General features: G+C 42.7%; 1 protein-coding gene across 2 annotated transcripts; it reads right to left on the bottom strand.

Annotated features, from left to right (window-relative positions):
- Nucleotides 1-26,215, bottom strand: zdhhc7 (zDHHC palmitoyltransferase 7). Of its 2 annotated transcripts, none has more exons than XM_083758041.1 (8): nucleotides 26,086-26,215; nucleotides 11,935-12,102; nucleotides 9,760-9,945; nucleotides 6,732-6,856; nucleotides 4,566-4,662; nucleotides 2,860-2,941; nucleotides 1,905-2,035; nucleotides 1-703 (listed from the first exon to the last, which is right to left on the bottom strand). In XM_083758041.1, exons 2-8 carry the CDS (start codon nucleotides 12,094-12,096, stop codon nucleotides 518-520), a joined length of 969 nt encoding a protein of 322 aa, XP_083614167.1. In that variant the 5' UTR covers nucleotides 12,097-12,102; nucleotides 26,086-26,215; the 3' UTR covers nucleotides 1-517. The 2 variants fall into 2 exon arrangements, with proteins under 2 accessions (XP_083614167.1, XP_083614168.1); XM_083758042.1 differs by having other exon boundaries at nucleotides 11,935-12,097; nucleotides 26,086-26,204.

Raw genomic sequence — 26,215 nt, 5'->3', positions numbered from 1 at the left:
CAGTGCAGTCAATTCAGTTCTGTTCTGCAGTTCTTTACTGTCAAGTTTAAATGCCGCTTGTTTAAAAAAAACGAAATGACAAAGAGTTTTTTTCATAAATTCATACAGAGCCATGCTGATGATTCTATCAACATGTGGGAGCAATCGTAGCACATGGTTCCAGTAGTGTAGGTCCCACTCAAGGGTTCTGTGTCTGTCTACTCGACACTCACCCTGCCAGGCAGGGCCGTCCCAGGGTTCAATACGACTGCCCTTTCCACGAGGGAGTAAAGTAATTCTCTGGGCAGTGGTTCTCAAGCATTTTCATTTAAAAAGGACCCCTGGTTTGATATGAGCTTTATCTCCAGGACCCCCCAATTCACTCTATAAACTCCTCAGTGTTACTTTGAACAGAGTTACAGACCCGTCCTAACTCCTCAATGACCCCTGGGAGAACCACTGAGGTAGGACATCCAATGAGAGGTGATCTTGTGTCTGGTGGCACCGTACCGCACCGTTCTGCTCCCATCCGGTTCCGTCAGATGGCGAACTCGGACCCGGTGCGCCGCCCGCCGCGGGTCATCAGCAGGAGGCGCCGTAGACGCAGGCCGGTGAACGGGTTGCACCACAGCAGAGAGGCGGGGCTTCCGAACACAGCCTTCATCCCCTCCCAGCGCATGCGGCGCTCCCACGTCGGCTTCTCGTTCTTAAGACGCTCAATTTCCTGGAGGGAAAACAAATTACAAGGATCAGCTTTTGTACAGTTAATGATGCGTCCATCATTAACCCATTTTGGGGGCGGGAACCCCTTTTGGTGTTTTAAAGCATTACGTTATACTTTAGCTATTGAAAAATAGCAGATCTACAAGCTCATAGCGCGCCACCGAGTGGCGCGCTATGACCATCTTTGGGTTTCTCAGAAAACTCATGATTTAGAAGTCATTAGAATGGTTCCCAGGTCATAATGGGTTAACCGTCTACATGTATGGTGCCCTCCATGTAGACGGCATGATGGGAAAGGAAATAATGAATACAAAAACCTTATCATGTGAAGCAGTCTGGAGACAATGTGGATCTGAGACTCCATGTGGCCTACAGAACGTGTGACATCAGTCACACATATGTATGACGCACTGTACTGTATGTCATTTGACAGCCATTTGACAACAACCTGCACTTATGGTCAGGGCCAGATTGAGACAATAATTGTGGCTGGGAGTCATACAGCTGGCCAGGACACGTAACTCCATCTTATATGATCTTATTTTGGCAACATTAGACATTGATAAATGCAATTCAATTTAGACAGATAAGAGCCTGAGGCGGAGAGTTACACTAACCAATACAGAGTTACACTAACCAATACAATGAGTTACACTAACCAATACAATGAGTTACACTAACCAATACAATGAGTTACACTAACCAATACAATGAGAGTTACACTAACCAATAGTTACACTAACCAATACAATAGAGTTACACTAACCAATACAATGAGAGTTACACTAACCAATACAGTTACACTAACCAATACAATGAGAGTTACACTAAACAATACAATGAGAGTTACACTAACCAATACATGTTGATTCTTCAAAAACAAAATAGATTTCAGACATTTGTGGCAAATGCCTATTCTCTCCAGACCAGCAAAACATTATAAAAAAAAGAAAATAACTCATTATAGAGATAGATAGAAACCTTTATCGCGTTTCTGGCCTGTATCAAAATGTGATTCATTTCTTTGTCCTGTGTTTTGACAGGCCATGACGTCAGAGATCAGTGATTACACAGGCAGGCTTTGTGCAAGTACCAAAATAGCAGTTATTGTACCAACCATACAACAATTGTCTATCAAGTATGAAATGGGCTTAAAACGATGGTTTTCCACTCCGGCGTGGCTGTGATGGATGTAAACTCACCGTCTCGTCGTTGCAGATGGAGTGGATCTGCGTGCCGAACATGACAGACGTGAAGGTGAGGAAGAGGGCGGCCTCCAGGCAGAGGAAGATGAGCAGGAGGACGGACACGCCGGGGGAGAAGCCGCCGCACTCTGGTGGTCCAATGAGGAACAGTTAGGACCACGTGATGTGAGGAAGTAGTGTAGCGATTGGCTATCGCACACGCACGCATACACACGCACGCACCCTCGCACGCACACGCACCACTCAACAGTTCATCTGATATTTATGTACTGGTCCACGGTGTCGTAACATCCCATGATCCACAACACAATATGATGAGAATTGAATTGCTTGGAACGAGTCACGTCTTTGTCTAATAGCTAAAAAAAGAATAATACAAATAAAATAAAAAGAATCAGGCCACAAAAGTAACTAAACAGCGTGTTCCACACTATTATCCTATTCAGGACGGGAACCCCTTTTAGTGTTTTCGGCATTAACCCATTTAGGCCTGACGTCGAAATAAAAAAACTCATTGGGCTAAATTCGGCCATAGCCACACTGATGGGCATTTTTAGGCAAAGGAGTGTTTTTTTGTGCAAAACTAATGCTTGCAATGGATTCAGAATCTTGAAAACCCCCTAGTTTGACATGTCACATGCTACTTAAAGTATAATAAATTTTTATTTTATTTTTGCCTTATATTGGTTGATAATGGTACCCCAACTTTCAGCAGCTGTCACAAAGTTTCCCAAGGGAGTTGGGTTGGAACAAATGTTTCTGTGATAGTAGACACGTTTATGAACACATCTGTGAAGAAAGCTAGTGGTAAGCATTCATTTATTTAAAAAAATAAATTAAGCTAACTTTACATAACTATGACTGTGGAGTGGCACGCTGTGACGCCGTGACACCGCACACCACATTTCAGACTCAAGCATAATTTAGGGAGGAGCGGTAATAGAGTGCTTACGGTTCCACTGGACTTTGATGCAGGTGAAGAAATGCATTCCACTGAGTCCCAGGGCGTAGGCGGAGATCAGGGCTATGTACATCTGTAGGGGAGACATGTCTGTATCAGCCAGGAGAATGATGGGTAGCTATGGAGGGCAGCATTACTCACTGGGCTGCAGAGCAGTGTTGTTGGACCGGTTTTACCACTACAGGGAGCTGTACTCACTGTCTGTCTACATTTCTACAACACACACACACACACACACACACAGTGACACAGCCGGCACTGTCTACAACACATCTACACACACACAGCCTGCACCATCTACAACACAGCTTCTCAAACTGTACTCACTGTCTGTCTACACACACACAGCCTGCACTGTCTAGTCTACTCTACAACACAGCTTCTCAAACTGTACTCACTGTCTGTCTACACAGCTTCTCAAACATGTTCCTGTCAAGGACAGCCAAACTGCTACATATTTGGCCACAGAACCCCATATGAAAATATGATTGTGTCCGGGACAAAAGAAAATCAAAATTATTTAACATTTGTCCACAATTTCTTAAAAATGTACAGATATACCGGCAGATATACAAGCTTATGGTGCGTCTCATGGCGATGCGTTGTGAGCTTCTATGCCTGAGCTTGAACTTGTATACCTGAGATTGTAGATTCAATTCAAGATTAGATTGGCCACATAGCGTCATTTAAGACTACGGTCCCACCCCCGCCTTATCGGTTGGATAAGTGGTTCTCCAGAACTGCCAGAAAAAGCTCTGGCGTGGCTCAAATGAGCCATGGCAATCCCAGCCTTAGCTTGAGTTAGCGAATTCCCCACACCTGCCATTTGATTAGTCAGTCCACTTTTCAGTCAGTTTGCAATTTCAGACATTCTCCACACATTCGACAAGGACTTTCCTGAACTGCCGATACCCAAGACCATTGCTGCGTCTAAAGCAACCAACTATACCAACAATTATCAAACATTAGCCAAATTGGTAATATAGCCACATACCCATATACTGTCTGATAACATCATACCCATATACTGTCTGATAACATCAGGCATCTCCATATATGGATATAAACTCCATATACTGTCTCATAACATCAGGCATCTCCATATATGGATATAAAAAGGGACATAGGCAGACGTTGCAGCGGGTATTCTGACAACAGGTATGACGGCTATTGCATAACAGGGTGAGGCATGCGTTCCCTATTTGCATCGTTCCCAATTTGCATCGTTTCCAACTCAAGAGTGGGCCCAGTGTGCCCATGACAGGTAAAAGTATAGTTTCATGGATTTGAAATGTGTAATCGATAACAACTGGAATGGATAAGCAGAATGTGAATGGATCGAATCCTAACACCAAGCATCCCTAGTGGTGATGGTGTGTAGTGTACGCGCGCGCGCGAGAGAGAGAGCGAGAGCGAGAGAGAGAGAGAGAGTTAAGTTCAATACAATTTAAATGAGCTGGTCTGCCAGGCTGCAGATGGATATTTATGTTTTTCTGTTTGTCCCATATACATTTTTATCATCGTCAAAGGCCTAGGATCATAAATAAGGTTTAAAAGTCCTGTGTCATCTTACTGGGGGCTGTGTGTCTACTTACAGGCCAGGGAAAAGAACTGTGTCAGAATATGCTTGTACTGTGCGTGTGTGCGTGCGTGCGAGAGAGAGAGGGAGTGTGTGTGTGTGTGTACCGTGTACTTACAGTGAAAAGTACAAAGTATCTCTGGTTCTTCTCTCCCACACAGTTATTCACCCAGGGACAGTGGTGATCCATCTTACGGATGCATCTTTTACAAATACTGCAGGGGAAAACACACACAGAGAGAGAGAAGACATAACATCAGTGCACTGGTCTCACTCTGCCACCATTATGTTGCTGATTCTGCAGATACTGTACACGATTGGTCCTGTTTACTGACGCTAGTGTCCGTCAGTCTTAAATAGCAGTAGTGGCTATTTTCACCAGACGACACCATCATTCAATGCTGTGTAACTTCAGTATTGCTTTGCTGTCGTCTTCAGTCACAGACTTTCTTCAAGGCATAAATCTTTTTTTTTTTTTTTTTTTTTATATTTTTTGTCCCACGATTTTGTAACCCATTTTTCACCCCTGTGTCAATCATCCTGTGATGTGATCCTGGGCTCTACACACCCTCCGCCAACCTAGGGAGAGCAACGGACTTAACTCATGCTTCCTTCATGCTTGAGTGTCCAAGTTGCTCCTTTACACCGGACAGGGGGGAGTTTCCCTGGTTGGACGTAGCGCGTGGAAGGAGCACGTTATTCCAACCAGTTCCTTTCCCCTCCATCAGGCGTCCCGGCTGGCTAGGGGGAGGCAGTTTAGAGACCAGGATTACTGCATGTTTTTTGTGAGGGTACCTACCCTAGGGGACACGGGGAGAACATGCAAACTCCACACAGAAAGGCCCTTTCGCCAACCCCGCCTTCGGGTATGGGCACTGATGACGCAGAGGAGGAAACACGCCGCCAGCACCCACAGCGCCCCGAGCGGGAATCGAACCCAGGACCTTCTAGCTGTGAGGCGACAGCACTACCAACTGTGCCACCGTGCCACATAAATCATTTTTGAACAAATCCAAACAAGGAGCGCAGTACTGGCTTCATGTGAACAACCCGGAAGGTTTTTAAGTTGCTTGTGTGAGTATATATATATTTGATATTTATTGTAGCTGCCCCCCTTCCTATACGAACCCATTGTAACTTAAAACGTAATAATTGAGTAGCATGGTTTTTAAAATATCACAAATATACACCAATGTCACCAAAGTCACATTTTATACTTTGTCGCACAATGATAATGCAAAATAGTGGAACATATGGATCTACAGTACAAGCCAACTCTGCAATTTTCACGATGTATTCATTTAAAAAAATATTATAGTTTGTTTTAACTTTTTGCCTATAATGACAACACCAAAAATAAGCATTGATTATTAAAAATAATATATTTTATTAAATTATCAATCATTGACCCTTTTTAGTTTGATTAACTATTGCACCCCTAGTTACACATAGAACACTGTATTCTCCCTTCAGAAATGAACAGAAGTTCTGCATCCATGTTAGAGTTAGAATATTTTTCTTTATTTCTTTCTCTCCGTTATAATAACTGATCTGATCAGATATGCTCGGCAGTTAAAAAAATGCTCTTTGAAAGCTGACAGCTTATGGAGATTTACTATGATTCCAAAGCACATCACTAAATGCAAGTGCAGGGAGATGGGATGCTGTGATGAAATGTGGACAAAATGGTAAACTAAATGCAGGCATTATGGAGTGGCAGGGAGCCAGTTTTACAAGGAGCCAGATGGCATGGTTTTCATGGCGTCATAGAGCGTCGCAGTCCCTTCCCCTTTCCTTTTTCTTTTCTATAATTCTTATCCCACGGTTTTTGTAACCCATTTGTCACCCCTGTGTCAATTATCTAATGTGATCCTGGGCTCTACACACCCTCCGCCAACCTGGGGAGAGCAACGGACTTGAACTCATTCCTTCATGCCTGAGTGTCCAAGTTGCTCCTTTTACACCTGACAGGGGGGAGTTTCCCTGGTTGGACGTAGCGCGTGGAAGGAACACGTTATTCCAACCAGTTCCTTTCCCCTCCATTGGGCGTCCCGGCTGGCTAGGGGGAGGCAGTTTAGAGACCAGGATTACTGCATGTTTTTTGTGAGGGTACCTACCCTAGGGGACACGGGGAGAACATGCAAACTCCACACAGAAAGGCCCTTTCGCCAACCCCGCCTCGGGTATGGGCACTGATGACGCAGAGGAGAGGACACGCCGCCAGCACCCACAGTGTCCCGAGCGCAGCATTAGCGTTGACGTGTTGCATGATGTGTTCTCTGACCTGCAGTGATGCGCTCGCTCCGGTTTGATACTGCAGCACTTGGGGCACTTATAGATGACCTCGCCCGGCTTCAACTGCAGGCTCTCCATGTACTCCTTAGTGGCGTTGCCTTTAGGAACGGAACCCTGTGGAGGACACACACACACACACACACACACACACACACACACACACACACACACACACACACACACACACACACACACACACACACACACACACACACACACACACACACACACACACACACACACACACACACACACACACACACACACACACACACACACACACACGTTAGAATTGCAGGGGTGACACAGGATACTGTATCGTTGATGTCGGGCAAAAATGTTCGTAAATTAATGCCCTACTTAGCTCTACAAGCTCACAACGCATCACACAATATATAAACAAAACAAAAAAAACAGGTAATGAATGAATGAATGAGTGGTTAGGTAAAGGTTATGTGTGTATAGAGCACCGAAGTCCTGACGTCACTGTCAGTAGAGGGCGCCAGTCCACAGGTTCGTTTACTTTTTATTTGCATTGAAATCGCCATAGGGCGATTTTAGATCGGCTCATATAAGAACGGTGTTTGAAAAATAAACCGATCATCCCGGCCTTTTCACTCCTATGGATATGAAGCATCAACTGAAGGTGGAAATGTACAAATATACCCTAAAAGTAACACAATAAGCGTTAGAAACGAGTCAAACAACCCAGAGACTATACATTTACGGGTATGGTGGTTGCAGCTGCCCGTCGCACAACAGAAACTGACATGTTAATTCGTTTTTTTATTTTTTATTTTATTTTTATATTTAATGTTTCGTGGTCGAGTCACTGCCAGCTGAGCTTACGTCAACGAGGAATCTCAGGAACGCAATGTGTTGACAGCTGGGCGTGATGTATTGTATATTAGCAGCAACATTGCTTTCATATGTAGTTTCAAGGCTTTTGCGGCCAAAATAATTACATTTTCTCCAGAAACTGGCTGTATCAAATATGAATGGACATCATTAACGACGCACAGCCACCCCCCTGACAGAAAGGCCGGGATGATCGGTTTATCTTTCAAACACAGTTCTTATATGAAGCGACCCTTTTTTTCTTTTTGGGGGGGATCACGTGATCGGAGTGTTGTGCTATCATCCAGTGCTAGTTGGTAAAGTGCCAGGGTGTGTAGAAAGGCGATTGAAAGTACTCAATAAAAAAATGCGGTAAATGTAGAAATCCCTTTCCTGCACCGGACCGCTGGGATTTGAACTACGTAGAAATCCCTTTCCCGCATTAAGTGTGTTAAGAAGCATTAAGAAGAGCTTGTGACTAAATAATAACTACACCGGAACATTGGAACAAAGGTTGTATTTTTCCAGTTTGTACATACAAGGTTTCCAGCAACGGTCTAAAGGACGGTTTGTGCATACAAGGTTTCCACCCGACATCGACGGTCTAAAGGACGGTCTAAAGTACGGTTTGTACATACAAGGTTTCCACCCGACAGAGACGGTCTACAGGGACACAGTGAATTAATGCAATGTGTCATAATAATAATAATCTGTCAGTCTGAAGTAAGTACATATGAGCAGATGGATGCAGAGTTGGTTGCAGGCATTTGAGTATGAATCGCGCCTTACTCAGTCCACTTACTGTTATTACAGACCCATATACTAAACATCTCCTTATACAGGCGGACAGACAGAATCAGATACAGAGATCTCCATTATATGGGCACAAAAGGGACTCAGACAGACAGACAGACGGTTACAACGGGTACTTTGACTACATTCATTCATTATTATTATTTTTATACCAGATGGTAAACTGTAATCGTCGCTCAATCAGTTCAAAGTGCAACGCCTGATCCCACTACATTTTAATGACGTTTCTTACTTCCTACTTCCCACTTCTGACTCAACCAGTTGGACAATTTAAATGTCCTGTAATAAACCCGGGAACCTTCACTGATGGTGACAGGCAGCATTCCCTGTCAGCAATGACATGTACGTCCTGAATCAGCATTGTACCATAATAACAAATAGAGTGAATGATATTATTACTGTAGTAAGCCTCCTCAGCAGCAAAAATCATTGACACAGAACTACTGTAGCATAACATCATAACATTTACAAATCACAACAACAATCACAGCAAAAGGAAAGCATTTTTGGGTGTCCCCAGCCCAAAAGGTCCAGAACCCCTTCAGCGGTTTTCAAACGTTGTTGTGTCCGAGGCACACCAATGGGAATTGCGATGCAGTCACATTTATTGTTATTTTCACAATCACTACTTTTGAAAATGTGTGAATTAAAAAAAGAAATACATAAAGTGTATTACCGATTACACATTTTCCCCAATAACAGATCATGCATGTGGTTAAAATATGTTTTGTAGGGTATAGATTTTTACGTTTATGTTGGCAAATGAATGCTCACAAAGTACTGATATTTCATGACTTTTTGTATAGTTGTATATATTGCATTTGTGGTTACACCTAATACACCAGTGTGCCGGCCCTCTGCACACCGATTGAGAAATTCTGCACAAGTTAATTCTCGCACTGTGCTCAACACTGGTTGGCAGTTAGACTTATGAGCCGAAGCACAATGCTATATTTTATGTAATATAATAGTCAGGGACCTGCTAACATTCCACAAATTCTATCATTCTCTCCTAAACCACAGACTGCTGGGGACACATGCTTACCAATGACTATAACAGAGACACAATACTGTACGGTAGGAATGAAACGGCACTTATTGTACCCTTATCGCTGCCAAAACAAAAGACAGGATTTCTGTGACCTGGTCACCTGGAGGTGGGCTTATTGAAACTGCTGTGTACACCTGTACACTTCTTACAGGGTAAGAGGTGATGCTGTTGCAATCTTTCATGCTGTCCCTGTAACGTTAATGTGTGACTTAAGTTGCAACAGTCATGTGTTACGCACACGCACACACATCTGTCTCTTGACTGGGCCCCCATGACGATAATAATGCCTCTAGTTTCAGACAGTGCTGTTGCTCACCGGGTCGGTCAGCATAGCGCGGAGGTGCGAGGCCAGCGCCAGCACGGCCAGCGAGTTGAAGGCAGCTCCGTTGAGCAGCGAGTACCAGAAGTCGTTGGAGGGCAGCAGCATGACGAAGTTCACCACAAACTCTGCGTACAGGACCAGGAACCACGTGACGCCGGCACACACCATGCCACAGCTGTCCTGTATGGAGGAGGAGTGCAATCATATTTATATATACAGCCCCGCCCCCACTATTCATTGCAATGGAAGTTGGTGGTGTTTGAAGGACCTGGAAGAACACTCTACTTCCAATTGTTGAGGAGGCGCTATGTCCAGGTTTTGTTTTTAGTCCAATGTTTTAAAAACGCCATTGACAATGAAGGGAAAATGAACGTCATCTTGTAACTAACACAAACATAAAATGCCACTAAGACAAACAATAAATGCCATTAACGATAAAGATAATTTGTTTGTTGTTTGTTTGTTTTGACACCGTTTGTTTTACATCACCATTCCATTACATCACCTAATCATACGGTAGCAACATGAGTTAGACTTTAATATATCAGCTCCCCTCACTTCACACGGGTTAGCCGCTCTGGGGGTGTGCAACAGAATGGGCCTCCAACCGAGGCCCATTCTACAAATGTCTTCTAAATCAGTGATTCTCACACTTTCAAAATCGTTCAAAAATGTTCAGAAATAGCAGATGTACAAGCTCGCAGTGGATGCGAGTAGAGATGTCTGATACTGTATCGGAATAGTATCAGTATCTGCCCTTATTTGGTCATATCGGGTCATATCGGTATCGGCGAATATGCCAGTCTAACCACCGATCTGACACAAGGGTAAGGGGTTGACTGGAGTTTGCTTTCGAGTTGCCCAAACTGCACATTTGAGTAAGGAGTCTGCTATAAACACTACACGATATATAGCTATAAACACAACACGAGATATATAGCTAGATAGCTATAAACACAACACGAGATATATAGCTAGATAGCTATAAACACAACACGAGATATATAGCTAGATAGCTATAAACACAACATGAGATATATAGCTTGATAGCTATAAACACAACACGAGATATATAGCTTGATAGCTATAAACACAACACGAGATATATAGCTAGATAGCTATAAACACAACATGAGATATATAGCTTGATAGCTATAAACACAACACGAGATATATAGCTAGATAGCTATAAACACAACACGAGATATATAGCTAGATAGCTATAAACACAACATGAGATATATAGATATAGCTATAAACACAACACGAGATATATAGCTAGATAGCTATAAACACAACATGAGATATATAGCTAGATAGCTATAAACACAACACCATATATATAGCTAGATAGCTATAAACACAACATGAGATATATAGCTAGATAAAATAGATAAACACTATTCCCAGTCGGTGGACTTCAAAATAAGATCTTTTTTCTTTTTCTATCCATCTATAAATGCACCACGTGTCGGTATACGTGTTTAATCCACGTAACTCTGGAACCGTTCGCCCAATCGACACAAATTCGACACACATGTTCCACACCCCCGCAGGGAGTGCAGTGCCCGGTGTCGAGTTGGTCAGACCCACGGTTGTCCAGAACCGCCCCAAAAAGGCCTCTGCCCGGGCTCTGCACAGGACCCCTGCCCACTGCCCAGGGTCACGTAACTCAGGAACCGAGCCAGGTGGGGCATGAATCTCCAACTTCCATGGGCACCACTCTAGTTACCGGTATTATAAATATTATTCTCTTGTATCGGTATTCGGTATCGGCTAACATTGTGGTATCGGGATCGGAAACGAAAAAAGTGTATCGGGACATACCTGTGAGCTTGTATATCTGCTACTTTTCTTTAAGCCAACACAAACATCTAGCAGATCTACAAGCATGTGACATCTAGTGAGCTTGTAGATCGGATATTTTCACTATTTTTGTGCAACAATGTTGTACAGTAAGTATAGGGCTAATAATAATAAGGGTTAATCATAATAATTGATTATTTATTTATACAATTTATTTTGGAATATTTTCAAATATGTATTGATATACAGTATCTATATAAAACTAATTATATATACAAACATGTTTTCTCGATCATTCGATGAATAAAAAAAAGGAATCGATAGAAACATCTGGAAGGAAATAATGGATAGTTTCCGCCCTACCTGTATGAACCAAACGGAGCGACTCCCAGCCACGTGTCCCACATGATGCGAGGCCCCCACCATGACCCCAGGGGCCAAGGGCCCCGCCTCCAGGTCCCTGTCGTCTGACAGTAGGGGGTGCTGTTGGTCCATGTCTCGTAGCCGGTGGCCTGAAGACTGCATCCTGCCCTGTGGAGAACACCACATTGTCAATGTCCCATCTACAGACATCGTCATACACAAAGAATAAATACCGTTCGTCCTCAGAAACCCCCTATTCTAGCTGAATGCCAAGAACACTGAAGTTATCACCTATAACATCACATCGGAGCATCCACCTCTGACAACAACAGGAGGCACTGCTCTGAAGGAAGTGAAGGACTTCAAGTCCCTGGTCTGAGGCTCATGACTCAACTCAACAGAGCGAGATCTTAAAGTGAGGAAGGCACTTGCATGGCCAAACGGCATGGCCAGTGCGTGGAACTCCAACCTCCCCCACCAAACCAAACTCAGCTTCTTCTATGCAACGGTAGTCTGTTCTCCTAGCAGTGAATGCTGGACCTTGAAGCCAAACCTGCAGAAGTCTCTCGATGGGTGCTACACCAGAATAGAACTTAACATCAGCAAGAGTACACATGTTAACAAGAATCTGTACGATGGAATGCCAAGGGTGAGCCAGAAAATAACAGCCAGGAGAATGAGACTAGAAGGACACTGCCAATGACACTAAGCCAGCCAGCAAGTCAGTGCTGTGGGAACCAACACACGGGCACCGGTCATGAGGACGTCCGACATTAACATATGTGGATATGTGGACACACAAACTGGAGGACAACCGGGATGACTGGAAGCGACGATGGTGGCTTCGTCTGAGGACGATCTAGAGTTGCACCCACTATCAAGTATAGTATGAGACGCCATAGTAATTTATCTTGCCATAACATCCACACAATCACCTTTTGGAGCCGTAATAGAAAAAAGTAGTAAAAAGCTCTACGAAAATAATGGATTGTTGCAGACCTATTGCCATAATGATTAGACTACTATACCACAGACTACTACACACACACTACTATACCACAGACCTATTGCCATAATGATTAGACTACTATACCACAGACTACTACACACACACTACTATACCACAGACCTATTGCCATAATGATTAGACTACTATACCACAGACGTATTGCCATAATGATTAGACTACTACACCACAGACCTATTGCCATAATTATTAGACTACTATACCACAGACTACTACACTACTACTGGCTCCCGGTCGCTGCCCGCACAGAATACAAAACTCTGATGCTGGCATTCAAAGCAACCAAAGGTATGGCTCCCCCATATCTTACAAGTATGATTGAACCCTACAAACCCTCCCGCGCACTCAGATCAGCCAACGCAGGGAAACTGGAAGTACCCTCACTAAAAACGCCGGGACAACGCTCCACACGTCCCAAACTCTTCTCCCTTCTGGCTCCAAAACTGTGGAATGCACTTCCCATTGCAGTCAGAACTGCAGCATCACTCCCAATCTTCCGCCGTAGCCTGAAAACCCACCTTTTCAGACTCCATCATGGCCCATAGCACTTACCCTAACCCCTTAGATAGCATTTCTGTTGGCTTAGATAGCATTTGACACAGACTTATAGCATGTTATGTAGACAGCACTATAATTGTATTGTATATAGTCATAGCACGCCATAGTACATATGTATAGCATAGTAGTGAATATGTATAGTTTATTATGTATAGTGTATGTATAGTTTCATCATATAGATATTCCACTGTTACCTTCTTAGCTTACGCATGTTTCATGATAAATGCTTTTATGTGATGTATTCCCATGCTTTTGTTCTTGCTTAAATGTAAGTCGCTCTGGATTAAGAGCGTCTGCTAAATGCCTAAATTGTAAATTGTAAATTGTACACACACTACTATACCACAGACCTATTGCCATAATGATTAGACTACTATACCACAGACCTATTGCCATAATGATTAGACTACTATACCACAGACCTATTGCCATAATGATTAGACTACTATACCACAGACCTATTGCCATAATGATTAGACTACTATACCACAGACTACTACACACACACTACTATACCACAGACCTATTGCCATAATGATTAGACTACTATACCACAGACCTATTGCCATAATGATTAGACTACTATACCACAGACCTATTGCCATAATGATTAGACTACTATACCACAGACTACTACACACACACTACTATACCACAGACCTATTGCCATAATGATTAGACTACTATACCACAGACCTATTGCCATAATGATTAGACTACTATACCACAGACTACTACACACACACTACTATACCACAGACCTATTGCCATAATTATTAGACTACTATACCACAGACCTATTGCCATAATGATTGCGAATGCAGTGAGCACTAACTATGAGACCCTGCAGATCATGTCTGTCTGTCTGTGTGTCCGTGTGTCTGTCCCGCTGTGACACCACCCGCCCGCCACCAGAGGGCACATCTGTAGCGCGCACACACACACACACACACACACACACACACACACACACACACACACACACACACACACAGTAGAAAACTTAAAAAAAATACTAACTAAAAAGAAAAAGAAAGTACGTAATTTATTCTAATTGTTGTTATTGCAATTTACGAGCTGCGTTCGCTTCACGCGTTTGCGCGTCTTACTTGTTAGACTACTATACCACAGACCTATTGGCTATTGCCATAATTATTAGACTACTATACCACAGGGCCAAAGCAGTATATCTTCTTCACCTCTCTTCCACAATAAAAAATTACCTGCATCTCGAATATTCAATTAACCGGCATGAGAAAGGTTACATCGGTACTAAATACAGATCATTTCGATACATTTTGGGTTAATAGCCCAGCCATATTCAGTCTGATGCATTTCTATTGATCATTTGTCAGCGTACACAGCCCAGTCATCTCTTGGAAGAGTTAAAAGGTCTCTGAAAATAGCATAATCTGAAACCAATACAAACACAATATGTTCTTTTAGTTTTAGGTGCTTTACTATAATTGTCAAAGGAACATTCTTGTCTATCTGGTGTGGATGAGAATCAGGCCTCAGTGTTGAGTGGATAGGCCATGTCATATAGAAAATAGCTAAAATATAACTTTTTTATTTTTATTTGCCAAACAATCGAAACATAGATACATTCAAGAAAGACAAACCAGTACAAGAAACAAAACAACAAAGACAAAAAAAGAGAGGGTGGGCGGGGTGGGTACACACTATTCACTCTTGTATAAATGCCATTTTTCAAATAGCTCCGCCTTGGTCCTCAGATTATGAGTCATTTTCTCCATGAGATTATTTCTTCCATAATTTCCATCCAGTGTCCCTGGATTATTATTATTATTATTATTATTCAGAATGAATTATTCTGAATAATAATTATTCAGAATAATATAAGTCCTCATGTCCTATTATGTCCTCTGATGTCAGTCCAAGGTATAAACTACGGGGTCAGGACTCAGGTTAGAAGGGTTATTTTAGCTACATTTGAAACATAAGTAAGCCTTGATAAGCCATGAGGCCCTCCTGTTTCTGTATCTGTTAATAACCCTGGCATTGATGTGGTCAGTTTTGGTATAGGGAACGGAACGTCAATTTCAGATTCATGGTGATGGTGAAAGTGTACAATATATCACAATCATTTTATACATTCATACGTTGGCTATTCAAAAATAGTAGATCTACAAGCTCGTACATTGAAAAATATCGAAATATATTTGAAAAATAGCAAAACTTTTTGGAAGAATTGTTGAAAAAGATTTTGTGCATACATCTTCTCTTCCGAGGGTCCCTGGCAAATTTTCAGATGAGAGTCTGTGGCCAAAAGCCAAATAGTACAAATACATATCATTTTGCGTCCTTGACATGAAAAAGACAGAAGCTTTCTGTGTGGCGCTAGCTTGTTTGGTTGGCTGGGTTTACTTCACCCTGCTGGCAGAGGCTGAAGGAAACCCGGCCGAGGGCCATAACTATTGATTATCTTCTTATCCATTATTCTAGCAATTACTTTTTAAATTATTAATCTAAAAGTCACGAAGAGTGCTTTTTTAAACTTTAGAATGAATTAAATCAATTAGTTTGATTAAGCACTTGGGCCTTATTTTATATTTGTTGTACAAATGTATCGTGTGAAAATACCAATAACTCATCCACAGGCTCAAAATGTGTCGTTGTGAGCTGATATTTTGGGGATTTTAGATTTAGATAATATATATATATATATATATATATATAATAGATATTTTACAAAAGTCTGTGAAATCAACATACATATTATTACCAAGACGGTTACATATACATCCAGGATCAGTTTCCTAAATGGTCATCGATTCATCCTCAACTGCACGGTCATAGTTTGTCTCAGGTTGGTCCCTGGTGTCCTTTGACATGATGATGACGGAGGCACAAGCTTATTGCACTGACTCACGTTACAGCAACAGTAAAGCTAAAAGGGTCTCGTACAGTAAAGCTAAAAGGGCCTCGTACTCGCATGCAGAGTTGAGCCGGAGGTTGACTCAACCTTTTTGTGTCAGTTTGATTTGTTTGGTTTTCCTCCTGTGGATTATTCTGGATTCTCAGTTCACATTGAATGTTCCATCGCCCAAAGTGCTGTTTAATGAACTTCACAAGAAAAAGCAGGCTGAAACACTTATTTCTTTCTTAGTTCCTCTGCCACCACTCCCTCACCTCTTCTTTAGGGTTATCTCTTGCCTCCGTCTCCCCTTCTTCCAGTCCCTATCCCTATATCCACTACTACTCACCGATTCACGTTAGATTTTGTACTTGTACATGTTAATCCTTGCTATTGCTCTAGTCTACATTTAGAGCAGGGGTTTTCAACAGGTGGTCCGAGGACCACTGGTGGTCCGTGGAGGTATTGCATGTGGTCCCTGACTATTCATTTAGTAATGTAGGATTTGTTTTAAATATTCTTTCGACTAGAGAAACCGTGAACTGAATGACCTGGTGACCTATGATGAGTCCGTCCATGTAGTCATTTACTGACAAGTTGGAGAAATTCAACAGAAAAAGGGAGTTAGAATCTCAAGAAGGGGGAAGTGCACCAGATTGCCTGGTTGAGTCATTATTATTAGGACATTTTACCAGTAGTAGTCAACGGTTGAGAAACAGTGGGATGTATACACATGGGATGCATAGCAAGTGTTAACTTACAAAAGCATTAATCTTAGCCCATATCCCCACCCAACACAATAGTGGTCCCCAGGTTGATTCTAAGTCAGGGTGGTGGTCCCTCGTTCACAATCAGTTGAAAACCCATGATTTAGACAGGATAGCAGTGGCAGCCATTTTGTTTGCCACGTTTCCCTCAAGAAATGCCAATTAATTTTTCACAGAGATTTCCAATAATATTTATATAAATTATTTTAAGCCTGGAATCAAGCCATAAAACCATAAGAATTTGATTCTGTGAAAAAATGTATTAAATATTTAATTGTATGATATACTATATTTATTCCATTTAATTTAATTTATGAAATTGCTTAGTGGTTTTCACATTGGCTTTTCACAGAATCAAAGGTTTTACGGTCATGATTCACCAGGAGCCTGACTGGCTTGATTCAAGGCTGAAAATAATTGATATACCGGTATTTATATATATATATATATATATATATATATATATATATATATATCTTTTAATCTCTATGGGAAAAATTGGCCTTCTTTGTCGTATGACGAATAGCAGAAAATTGCAGATCTAAAAAAAGCTGCAGATTCCATTCTTGATGGCAGACTCAAATGTAATTACCTCTCAAAACAGAATATCTGTGACCCGGCTAGCCAAGAGGAAGGATCATTTGTCTCCCCGGATGGCGGTCAGGAGAACAACTGAGAATACAGTCCAGATCTCAAAATGACTTGCCCATCAGGCAAGTCGTACAGGTCATGTTCTGCCTGCTCGCCTCTATCACAAGCATAGATCATTTTGTCAGCATCCCGTTTCATATCGTTGCTGTAGGGCAGCTCCATCTGTAACAAATAATGCCATCATTGGGGAAAGCTTGCATGTCCAAAACCGTTCCTTTTCAATTATCACATTCAAAACATTTTTAAACAGTGAAAATAGCAGATCTACAAGCTCACAAGCTGTCAGGCGCCAAGTAAGGCATTCTTTTACGGGAAAAAGAAAAAGAGATTTCTGCCCGACATACAGCAGTGATTTGATGCGTAGGATTTCAAATTATAGGTCCCAGAGAAAACCCTTTGCACTATTGATGTGCATTAGGCTAAGCATGCGTATCAGGATTCCAACGGTTTTCATCCTGGCTTGTTATTCATTATGTTTTTTCATTAAAAAGAATATCAGATCTACAACCTCATCACAATGTGTCACTATAGAGCTATTTTTTGTTGTTGCCCATTTTGGTGTTAGCATTATGTTGTAATTTAGCTATTGAAAAATAGCAGATCTACAAGCTCATAGCGAGCCACCGAGTGGCGCGCTACGAGCTTGTAGGTCTGCTATTTTAGAAAAATCGAAGAACGACTGACATAGAAACATAGCTTTTTCAGAAAACTGTCAGGATTTAGAAGACATTTTTAGAATCTGATGTCAGGTCAAAATGGGTTTTAAGTGACTTGAAGTCTAGAACGGAGCTGCCTAGAGATAAGAGCAAATGTGTCATGTCTTTCTGCCAGTAGCCACTAGCCATGCAGCCAGGCTGCCATCCAAACCTCAGTCCCCACGCTACTGTTGGTTTCTGCTTACATCCCAAATAAAAGGGGAAATTCAGCACGTTTGCATATCAATGGCAGGGTAGTGGGAATGCTTGTTTGTGTAGGGAGGGAGAGAAGGAAAATGGCAGAATGACAACAGTGGGCTGAATGAAGACAGAGTCAGAACCGGTCCAGACAGACTGGAGAGAGCTGCAGAGTCAGAACCAGTCCTCCAGACAGATTGGAGAGAGCTGCAGAGTCAGAACCAGTCCTCCAGACAGATTGGAGAGAGCTGCAGAGTCAGAACCAGTCCTCCAGACAGATTGGAGAGAGCTGCAGAGTCAGAAGCAGTCCTCCAGACAGACTGGAGAGAGCTGCAGAGTCAGAACAGAACTAGTCCAGACAGACTGGAGAGAGCTGCAGAGTCGGAACAGAACTAGTCCAGACAGACTGGAGAGAGCTGCAGAGACAGAACCAGACCAGACAGATGCCTCAGGGAGCGTCTCATTTCATCCTTCATAATTATGGGGACGGAGAGATTTAAAGGGAACGGGGAGTAAATTAAAGACAGTTAAGAGAGTGCACTATACTGCATTGTGGGCGGCAACTTGTGGGCGGCGGTGGCTCAGGGGTAGAGTGCCTGGATGGTAACCATAAGGTTGCCAGTTCGAACCCGGGCTCCCCGAGAGTTACTGTCGAAGTGTCCTTGAGCAAGACACTGAACCCCTAATTGCTCCCGATGTGCTAGTTGGTGCCTTGCATGGTTTCCTCTGCCATCGGTGTATGAATGGGTGAATGTAATGCACAATCTCTGTAAAGCGCCTTGGATAAAGGCGCTATATAAATGCACCATTTACCATTTGCCATTCAATGCGGGGGCTCTTCACCTTTCAAATGTCTCCACGTATATTTGTTACATCTGTGTGTATACAAATATATTATACAAGTTAAAATGAAGAGCAATTAAATATATTTATGGGGGGAAATTGTCCATACAACGGGTAAGGACTAGTATATAATAATTAAGAAGTAGTACTAGCGACATTAGCCGATCTACAAGCTTGCAACGGGGCACGAAGCGACGACATGTTGTGTTACTTGTAGATCTTCTATTTCCCACTTGTTTGGGTCCCGGGCAAACGTCTAATCTCTCTTTTGGATCTAGACTTGAACAATGTGGGAATCACTGAGCAAGGCATCTACAAGAGGAGCTGTTCAGTGGTCAACAGTAGTACTGGGCAGTTCCCAGGTTTAATGTGTGCACAATATGTCTGTGTGCAGGGCCAGGGCTTTACTGCAAAAGTTGTAAACTTAATGTGATTGTGCGCCTTAATGCACGCTGGAAAGTATAAGCAGGCTTCATCAATTACATAAAAACACACAGCTGTATAACCACAGAGTCTCTCCTCTCTGGAATAATCCTTATGCTTTCTTTCTATGCTGTAAAGAAAAAGGAGTCCCTGGTGCAGAACTGGTGATTTAAAATAAACAAAATGATAATTCAAAAGGACAAACGTGATCAGCCAGGGTTCCAATTCTGTATCGAATCTCCGTAGTATAGTAAACAAACAAAATAATATATGTCTTCCTCTGAATAGCGCGACCGCTTCCCTGCACACCAGAACAGAAAGTAAACACAAGATATCCCATAATACTCCTCGTCCGAGCCTCAGCCCGCCAACACAGTTAAAGGAACAATCCCCCTGTATATACCTTAGGGCAGGGTTCCCCAATAGGCGGCCCGCGGGCCATTTGCGGCCCACAAATATTTTTATATATTTTTAAGGGTCCCAGATATAAATGGCATTAAATGGGGGTCAGTAGCCTTTGCATGTCAAACTGGGCATCCTTTTCAAATGGGGTCTTGCCCTGAAAATGAATTCTCAGGGCAAGACCTCGACCTCGCGCGTGCAGACTCGGCCCCCAGCCTGGTACGCTAGTCAAAATATGACCCTTGAGGAAAATTAATTGGGGAACCCTGCCTTAGGGTTACAGCTGTAGAGAGGGAGGGAGGTGGTTCATCATTGGGTCAGTTTCTCAGCAAGTGCTGACTAGGTGCCAGGCCAGTCCTTAAAGGACCACTTCTCCACTTTTCAACCCATCTTCCTATAATTGGTCCTCTCCTCACCAATGTGTGATAAAATACAACTTTTTTCCTCTACTCTGTCTGTGTCTCATAGGAGGGCTGTTGGCAGTTCAGAAACCTGTCCACCAGTGACATCATTGTTAGGTAGATTTTTTCCACAGTGATTAGATCAGAGGTGGTGTCTAACGTCCACAGTGATTAGATCAGAGGTGGTGTCTAACAGTGATTAGAGGGAAAGATAGCACAGCCTGGAAATAATGGCCAGTGAAATGGGTTTCGAATTGATTGGCTAAGTGACTGTTTATTTTTCAGTGCCATGGTGGAGCCAAAAGGTGTACTCTACTGTACACCTAATGGGTTCCTCTACTGTACGCCTAATGGGTTCCTCTGTGACGTCATCCTCCCCCAAAAAACAACAGGCACATACAGTAAATACATCTACCCTTGACTGGATATGCTGACATAAGTGAATATAATATTATAATCCTATATTTTCTGATGCAACACAATACAACAAAATATAGATTCTCTAATATCATTAATATTGCATGCAAATCCATTATGTAAAGGGATCCGCAACCAATTTATTTAGCCTTTAAGGACTGTTTGTATTGAGCATGCCCAAAACAAAAAGATAATTGCTCAAAAACAAACATCTTAAGCCCAAATCCCCCTCCGGCGCGGGCAGAGGCTGTCCACCTCATGAACAGCTCTCAGCGGGTAAATGGGGCTGGTCAAGGTCTCAGGTTCCAACTACGATATTTTTTATCCCACGATTTTGTAACCCATTTTTCACCCCTGTGTCAATCATCTAATGTGATCCTGGGCTCTACACACCCTCCACCAACCTAGTCCCCATATATGGGGGACATGGGGAGAGCAACGGACTTGAACTCATGCTTCCTTCATGCCTGAGTGTCCAAGTTGCTCCTTTACACCCGACAGGGGGGAGTTTCCCTGGTTGGACGTAGCGCATGGAACACGTTATTCCAACCAGTTCCTTTCCCCTCCATCAGGCGCCCTGGCTGGCCAGGGGGAGGCAGTTTAGTGAGGATATTTGAGATTTTCCCTCCTGGACCCCCCTGGGGTTTAAGAGGTTTTAAGCCCTTTATATTTGTCGTATGGTGAATAACACAAGTAGCAAATTCTATAAACTCACAATGCCTCGCAATGCAACGTGTTGTGAGCTTGGAGATCGCCATTGTTTTTGCTTTAATGACGTTTAGCTTTAACGGAATGACCAAAATAGTGTCTGCCAGGTTGCTGAAAGTGGTTAACAACTCCTGCTGGTGTCTCTTGGTCTGCATCTATTCATTTATTTCAGGATATTGGGTTAGTCTTCATTCACTCTTGTTTACTTAATTACTTCCAGCACACATTTTCTGCATAGCACACGTTCCACCCCCCCGCAGGGAGTGCAGTGCCCGGCCTCGAGTCGGTGGCAGAAACACCACAAAAGGCTCTGGTCAGGCTCTGCCAGTGGGCCTAATCCTAATGGGGCCCTCTCACCTGTGCACTTTCCAGCCTCTGCCTCAGCCAATTGATTGCCATGACAACCCCACACCTGCCAATTGATTACTTAACCAGTCCACTCTTAAGACACAGGCAGACAGACAGATACAGAGATCTCCATGTGGGAGACAGACAGTTAAAATGGGTGGTGTGACAACAGGTATTGCATACTAAAGAGAAAAAAGTGATTGCAGATAATTTAATAACTCAAATCAATTCATCCCTATGTGGCATGTCAGTATCAGGATAGGTAAAAAGTTTAAAAGAATGTCAAAACCATTTATTTATTTTTATTGTGAAAATAGCAGTTCTACAAACTTCTGCATAAGTGCTTAATCGATTACATTTGAAAAATATAAACTAACTTTTATAACAATTATTAAATTCATTGAAAAAGTAAAATATACTATATTAATTGATCTTCACTCTAAAGCAAGTCATTATTCCACAGCCTCTCCTGAACACCCGAACCAATCCTAGTCTCCTTTTTGGGAGTGCCAACATGGGAAAAAGGAATGTTGCATGACTGGCTCTTCTGTTGTGTTATGGTGTGGAAACAGAATACAGCCTGGCCCAGTCTGCTCTGACATGGCTGAATACAGCCTGGCCCAGTCTGCTCTGACAAGGCTGAATACAGCCTGGCCCAGTCTGCTCTGACATGGCTGAATACAGCCTGGTCCAGTCTGCTCTGACATGGCTGAATACAGCCTGGCCCAGTCTGCTCTGACATGGCTGAATACAGCCTGGCCCAGTCTGCTCTGACAAGGCTGAATACAGCCTGGTCCAGTCTGCTCTGACATGGCTGAATACAGCCTGGTCCAGTCTGCTCTGACATGGCTGAATACAGCCTGGTCCAGTCTGCTCTGACATGGACTAGAATACAGCCTGGCCCAGTCTACAGCCTGGCCCAGTCTGCTCTGACATGGCTGAATACAGCCTGGCCCAGTCTGCTCTGACATAGCTGAATACAGCCTGGTCCAGTCTGCTCTGACATGGCTGAATACAGCCTGGTCCAGTCTGCTCTGACATGGCTGAATACAGCCTGGTCCAGTCTGCTCTGACATGGACTAGAATACAGCCTGGCCCAGTCTGCTCTGACATGGCTGAATACAGCCTGGCCCAGTCTGCTCTGACATGGCTGAATACAGCCTGGCCCAGTCTGCTCTGACATGGCTGGCATGGACTCGAAATAAAGGGAAAAACTACAACAAAAAAAACAGTCTTGTCGTCCGTCTGTATTTGACTTACCTAAATAGTTCCCTCCTCACAGTCGCATGCCTTTATATCCAGCATTCACCATGTAGACTAGAGCATGAGTAGGCTACCAATAGGAGCTGGATAACTGGAAACACGCACGCACGCACACACACAATTAAAAAGTGCAGTACTAAACTGTGCATTAGGGCTAGATTTGGGCAATTACAACAATATGCTAACATAGCATATAGGCTAGCCTGTGTCCGTCCAAGGCTAGTGTGTACCAAATTTGATTGGCTGAGCATGGAATGTGATGTATGATGATGTATAATGATAAGAGCACCCCTCACTTCACACGTGTGTGATAATTTCATCTTGATTGAGGCAAAAGTGCAAAATATAATAACGTGATATTGATATCAAGTTATATCGCCAAGCCCTTCTTACTAGTAGTCGAGTAGTACCCTGCCTTGTACTAAACTCTGTATTCATTCAATGTGTTGCAACTGCTCTCTTTCACTTCCACATCTTGACCAAACACCCAACGGCGATTCATATTTCATAGTATAGCACATCTTGCTATGTTGCAAACAGTTACTGCCAATAAGTGGCCTTATTCATCAACGGTTTCCCTTCAATCTGACTCAATCAAGCACTCCTACTCTTTAGTGACTGCTTGATTGATTCCACTTCTTTGTAGACAGTTAAATGTACCAACCACAAAAACAACAATAAAATAGATTAGTCTGAAACCACTTAAGCCCTGCCTTATAGCATGAAATAATTGTGAATAGCCAATCTACAAACTCACACGTTATACGCTTGTGGATCATAATCAAGGCAAATGTTTGAAATAATCATGATACTGATTTGAATTCACCCAGCCCAACATTATTCTCACATTCCAGCTGACTGGAATGGTTGATGTGGTTAGTGTCCTGTCCTCCATGAGAATTGGTATAACCAATGCCTCCCTGCTTGGCACTGGCACTCAGCATCAAGGGTTGGAGTTGAGGAAAGTCCCTGTAACATACTAGCATCATTTCCAGGGGGTGTACTTGTACATCAAGCTGCCTCACGCTAAGGAAACAGGAGATAGGCTGATCTCCTGACATAGGCTTTATGGTTCACATAAGTTTCACATAATCCCGAAAAAGGTGAGTTCAGCAAAGGTTGCATTTGTCTGTATAATACTTGGACATTAAATAATTGTGAGATTGATTTGAAGTCATATAGTCCAGGCCTACCATGGATGTGAAAGTTATGATAGGAGTTATTTCATGCCAATACTTTGTTTACTACTGGCCGGCCACAAGCTGAAACAACCACAGACGGATTACAGCTTGTCAAGTGACCAAGATAAGAGGATTTCCTGACCATCTCTCCCGGCTAGCCCGTTCATCTCACCCGACCCATCCGCCTAATTTACACCTCATTATGCTGCTTAGTTCACCTCATTATTACTACTACTACTACTACTAATAATAATAATAATAATACATAGCTGCTGCTTTGTGGACCTACCGAAGTGCTACCTATCACCTTTGTGCCTAAACTTATGCACCTCATGTACATACTAGTAATAATGTATATCGTCTCTAAGATTTGCCTAACCTTGACATGTTTCCCTTTACGGTTAGATTTCCCCCCTCCTTGCTCTCCCACCTCCTTTTCTCTCTTCCTGAAAAACAATGATGGGATCTACATAGAAACCCATTCTTTACACCTGCAAACTTGTAATGTGACAATTTAATATTCTGAATTAACGACTGCCCATCATTTACATAAACAACACAGAATGCGAGCAGAATATTGAAGCAATGGTAGCACTGAATAATGCAGAATAATGTTGCACTGTATGGTGTATATGACACCAGCTGCTCTCTCACAAAATTGATCACACTATGCTGAACTTAATTCATAGTGAAGTTACATGTAAAGTACTGAAGTGAATTAATTCACCATGTAACTAGACAGGCAGTGTGAAGCACAGCAGGCCTACTGAGTACAGCAAAGTATTCCAAATGGAACTGAGCTGAATTTATACACACCAGTAATGTTAGTTACTGAAGTGAATTCACAGTAATGTTATAGTTACTGAAGTGAATTCACAGTTGATGTAAAAAAAAAAATCCAGGTCGTGACTGAAACTGTGCGACAGCATCTATCTCTCTCTCACAGTCACACAGTCACACAGTCACACAGTCACACAGTCACACAGTCACACACACACACACACACACACACACACACACACACACACACACACACACACACACACACACACACACACACACACACACACACACACACACACACACACACACACACACACACACACACACACACACACACACACACACACGTTATTTTGTGTCAGTGTTAATTGATCGAGGTAATCAATGCATGCATATATTTGATCAGCAGCTATAACCCGGTCAATCCCATTCCCGTCCAACAACAACATGACGCTATAGCTTGCTAAAAACACTGTTGTTGCAACAGCACACACACACACACACACACACACACACACACACACACACACACACACACACACACACACACACACACACACACACACACACACACCTCAGTAAACTAACGAATCAATTCATTCACTTACCTTCAGCTTTCTTCATTCATTGTGACGAGAGAGACCACGATATATATACACGCATATTTTGTATTGATATGTGTTCATTTTCTCGTCTGTATAACAGCCTCCATGTCCACCAGTGTTCTTCAGTCCATTC

Source organism: Protomyctophum parallelum (assembly GCF_964188405.1).
Source record: "Protomyctophum parallelum genome assembly, chromosome: 2".
Classification (NCBI taxonomy): Eukaryota; Metazoa; Chordata; class Actinopteri; order Myctophiformes; family Myctophidae; genus Protomyctophum; species Protomyctophum parallelum.
The sequence above is the reverse complement of the archived record's forward strand: the minus strand, read 5'-3'. Positions and strand labels throughout refer to the sequence as shown.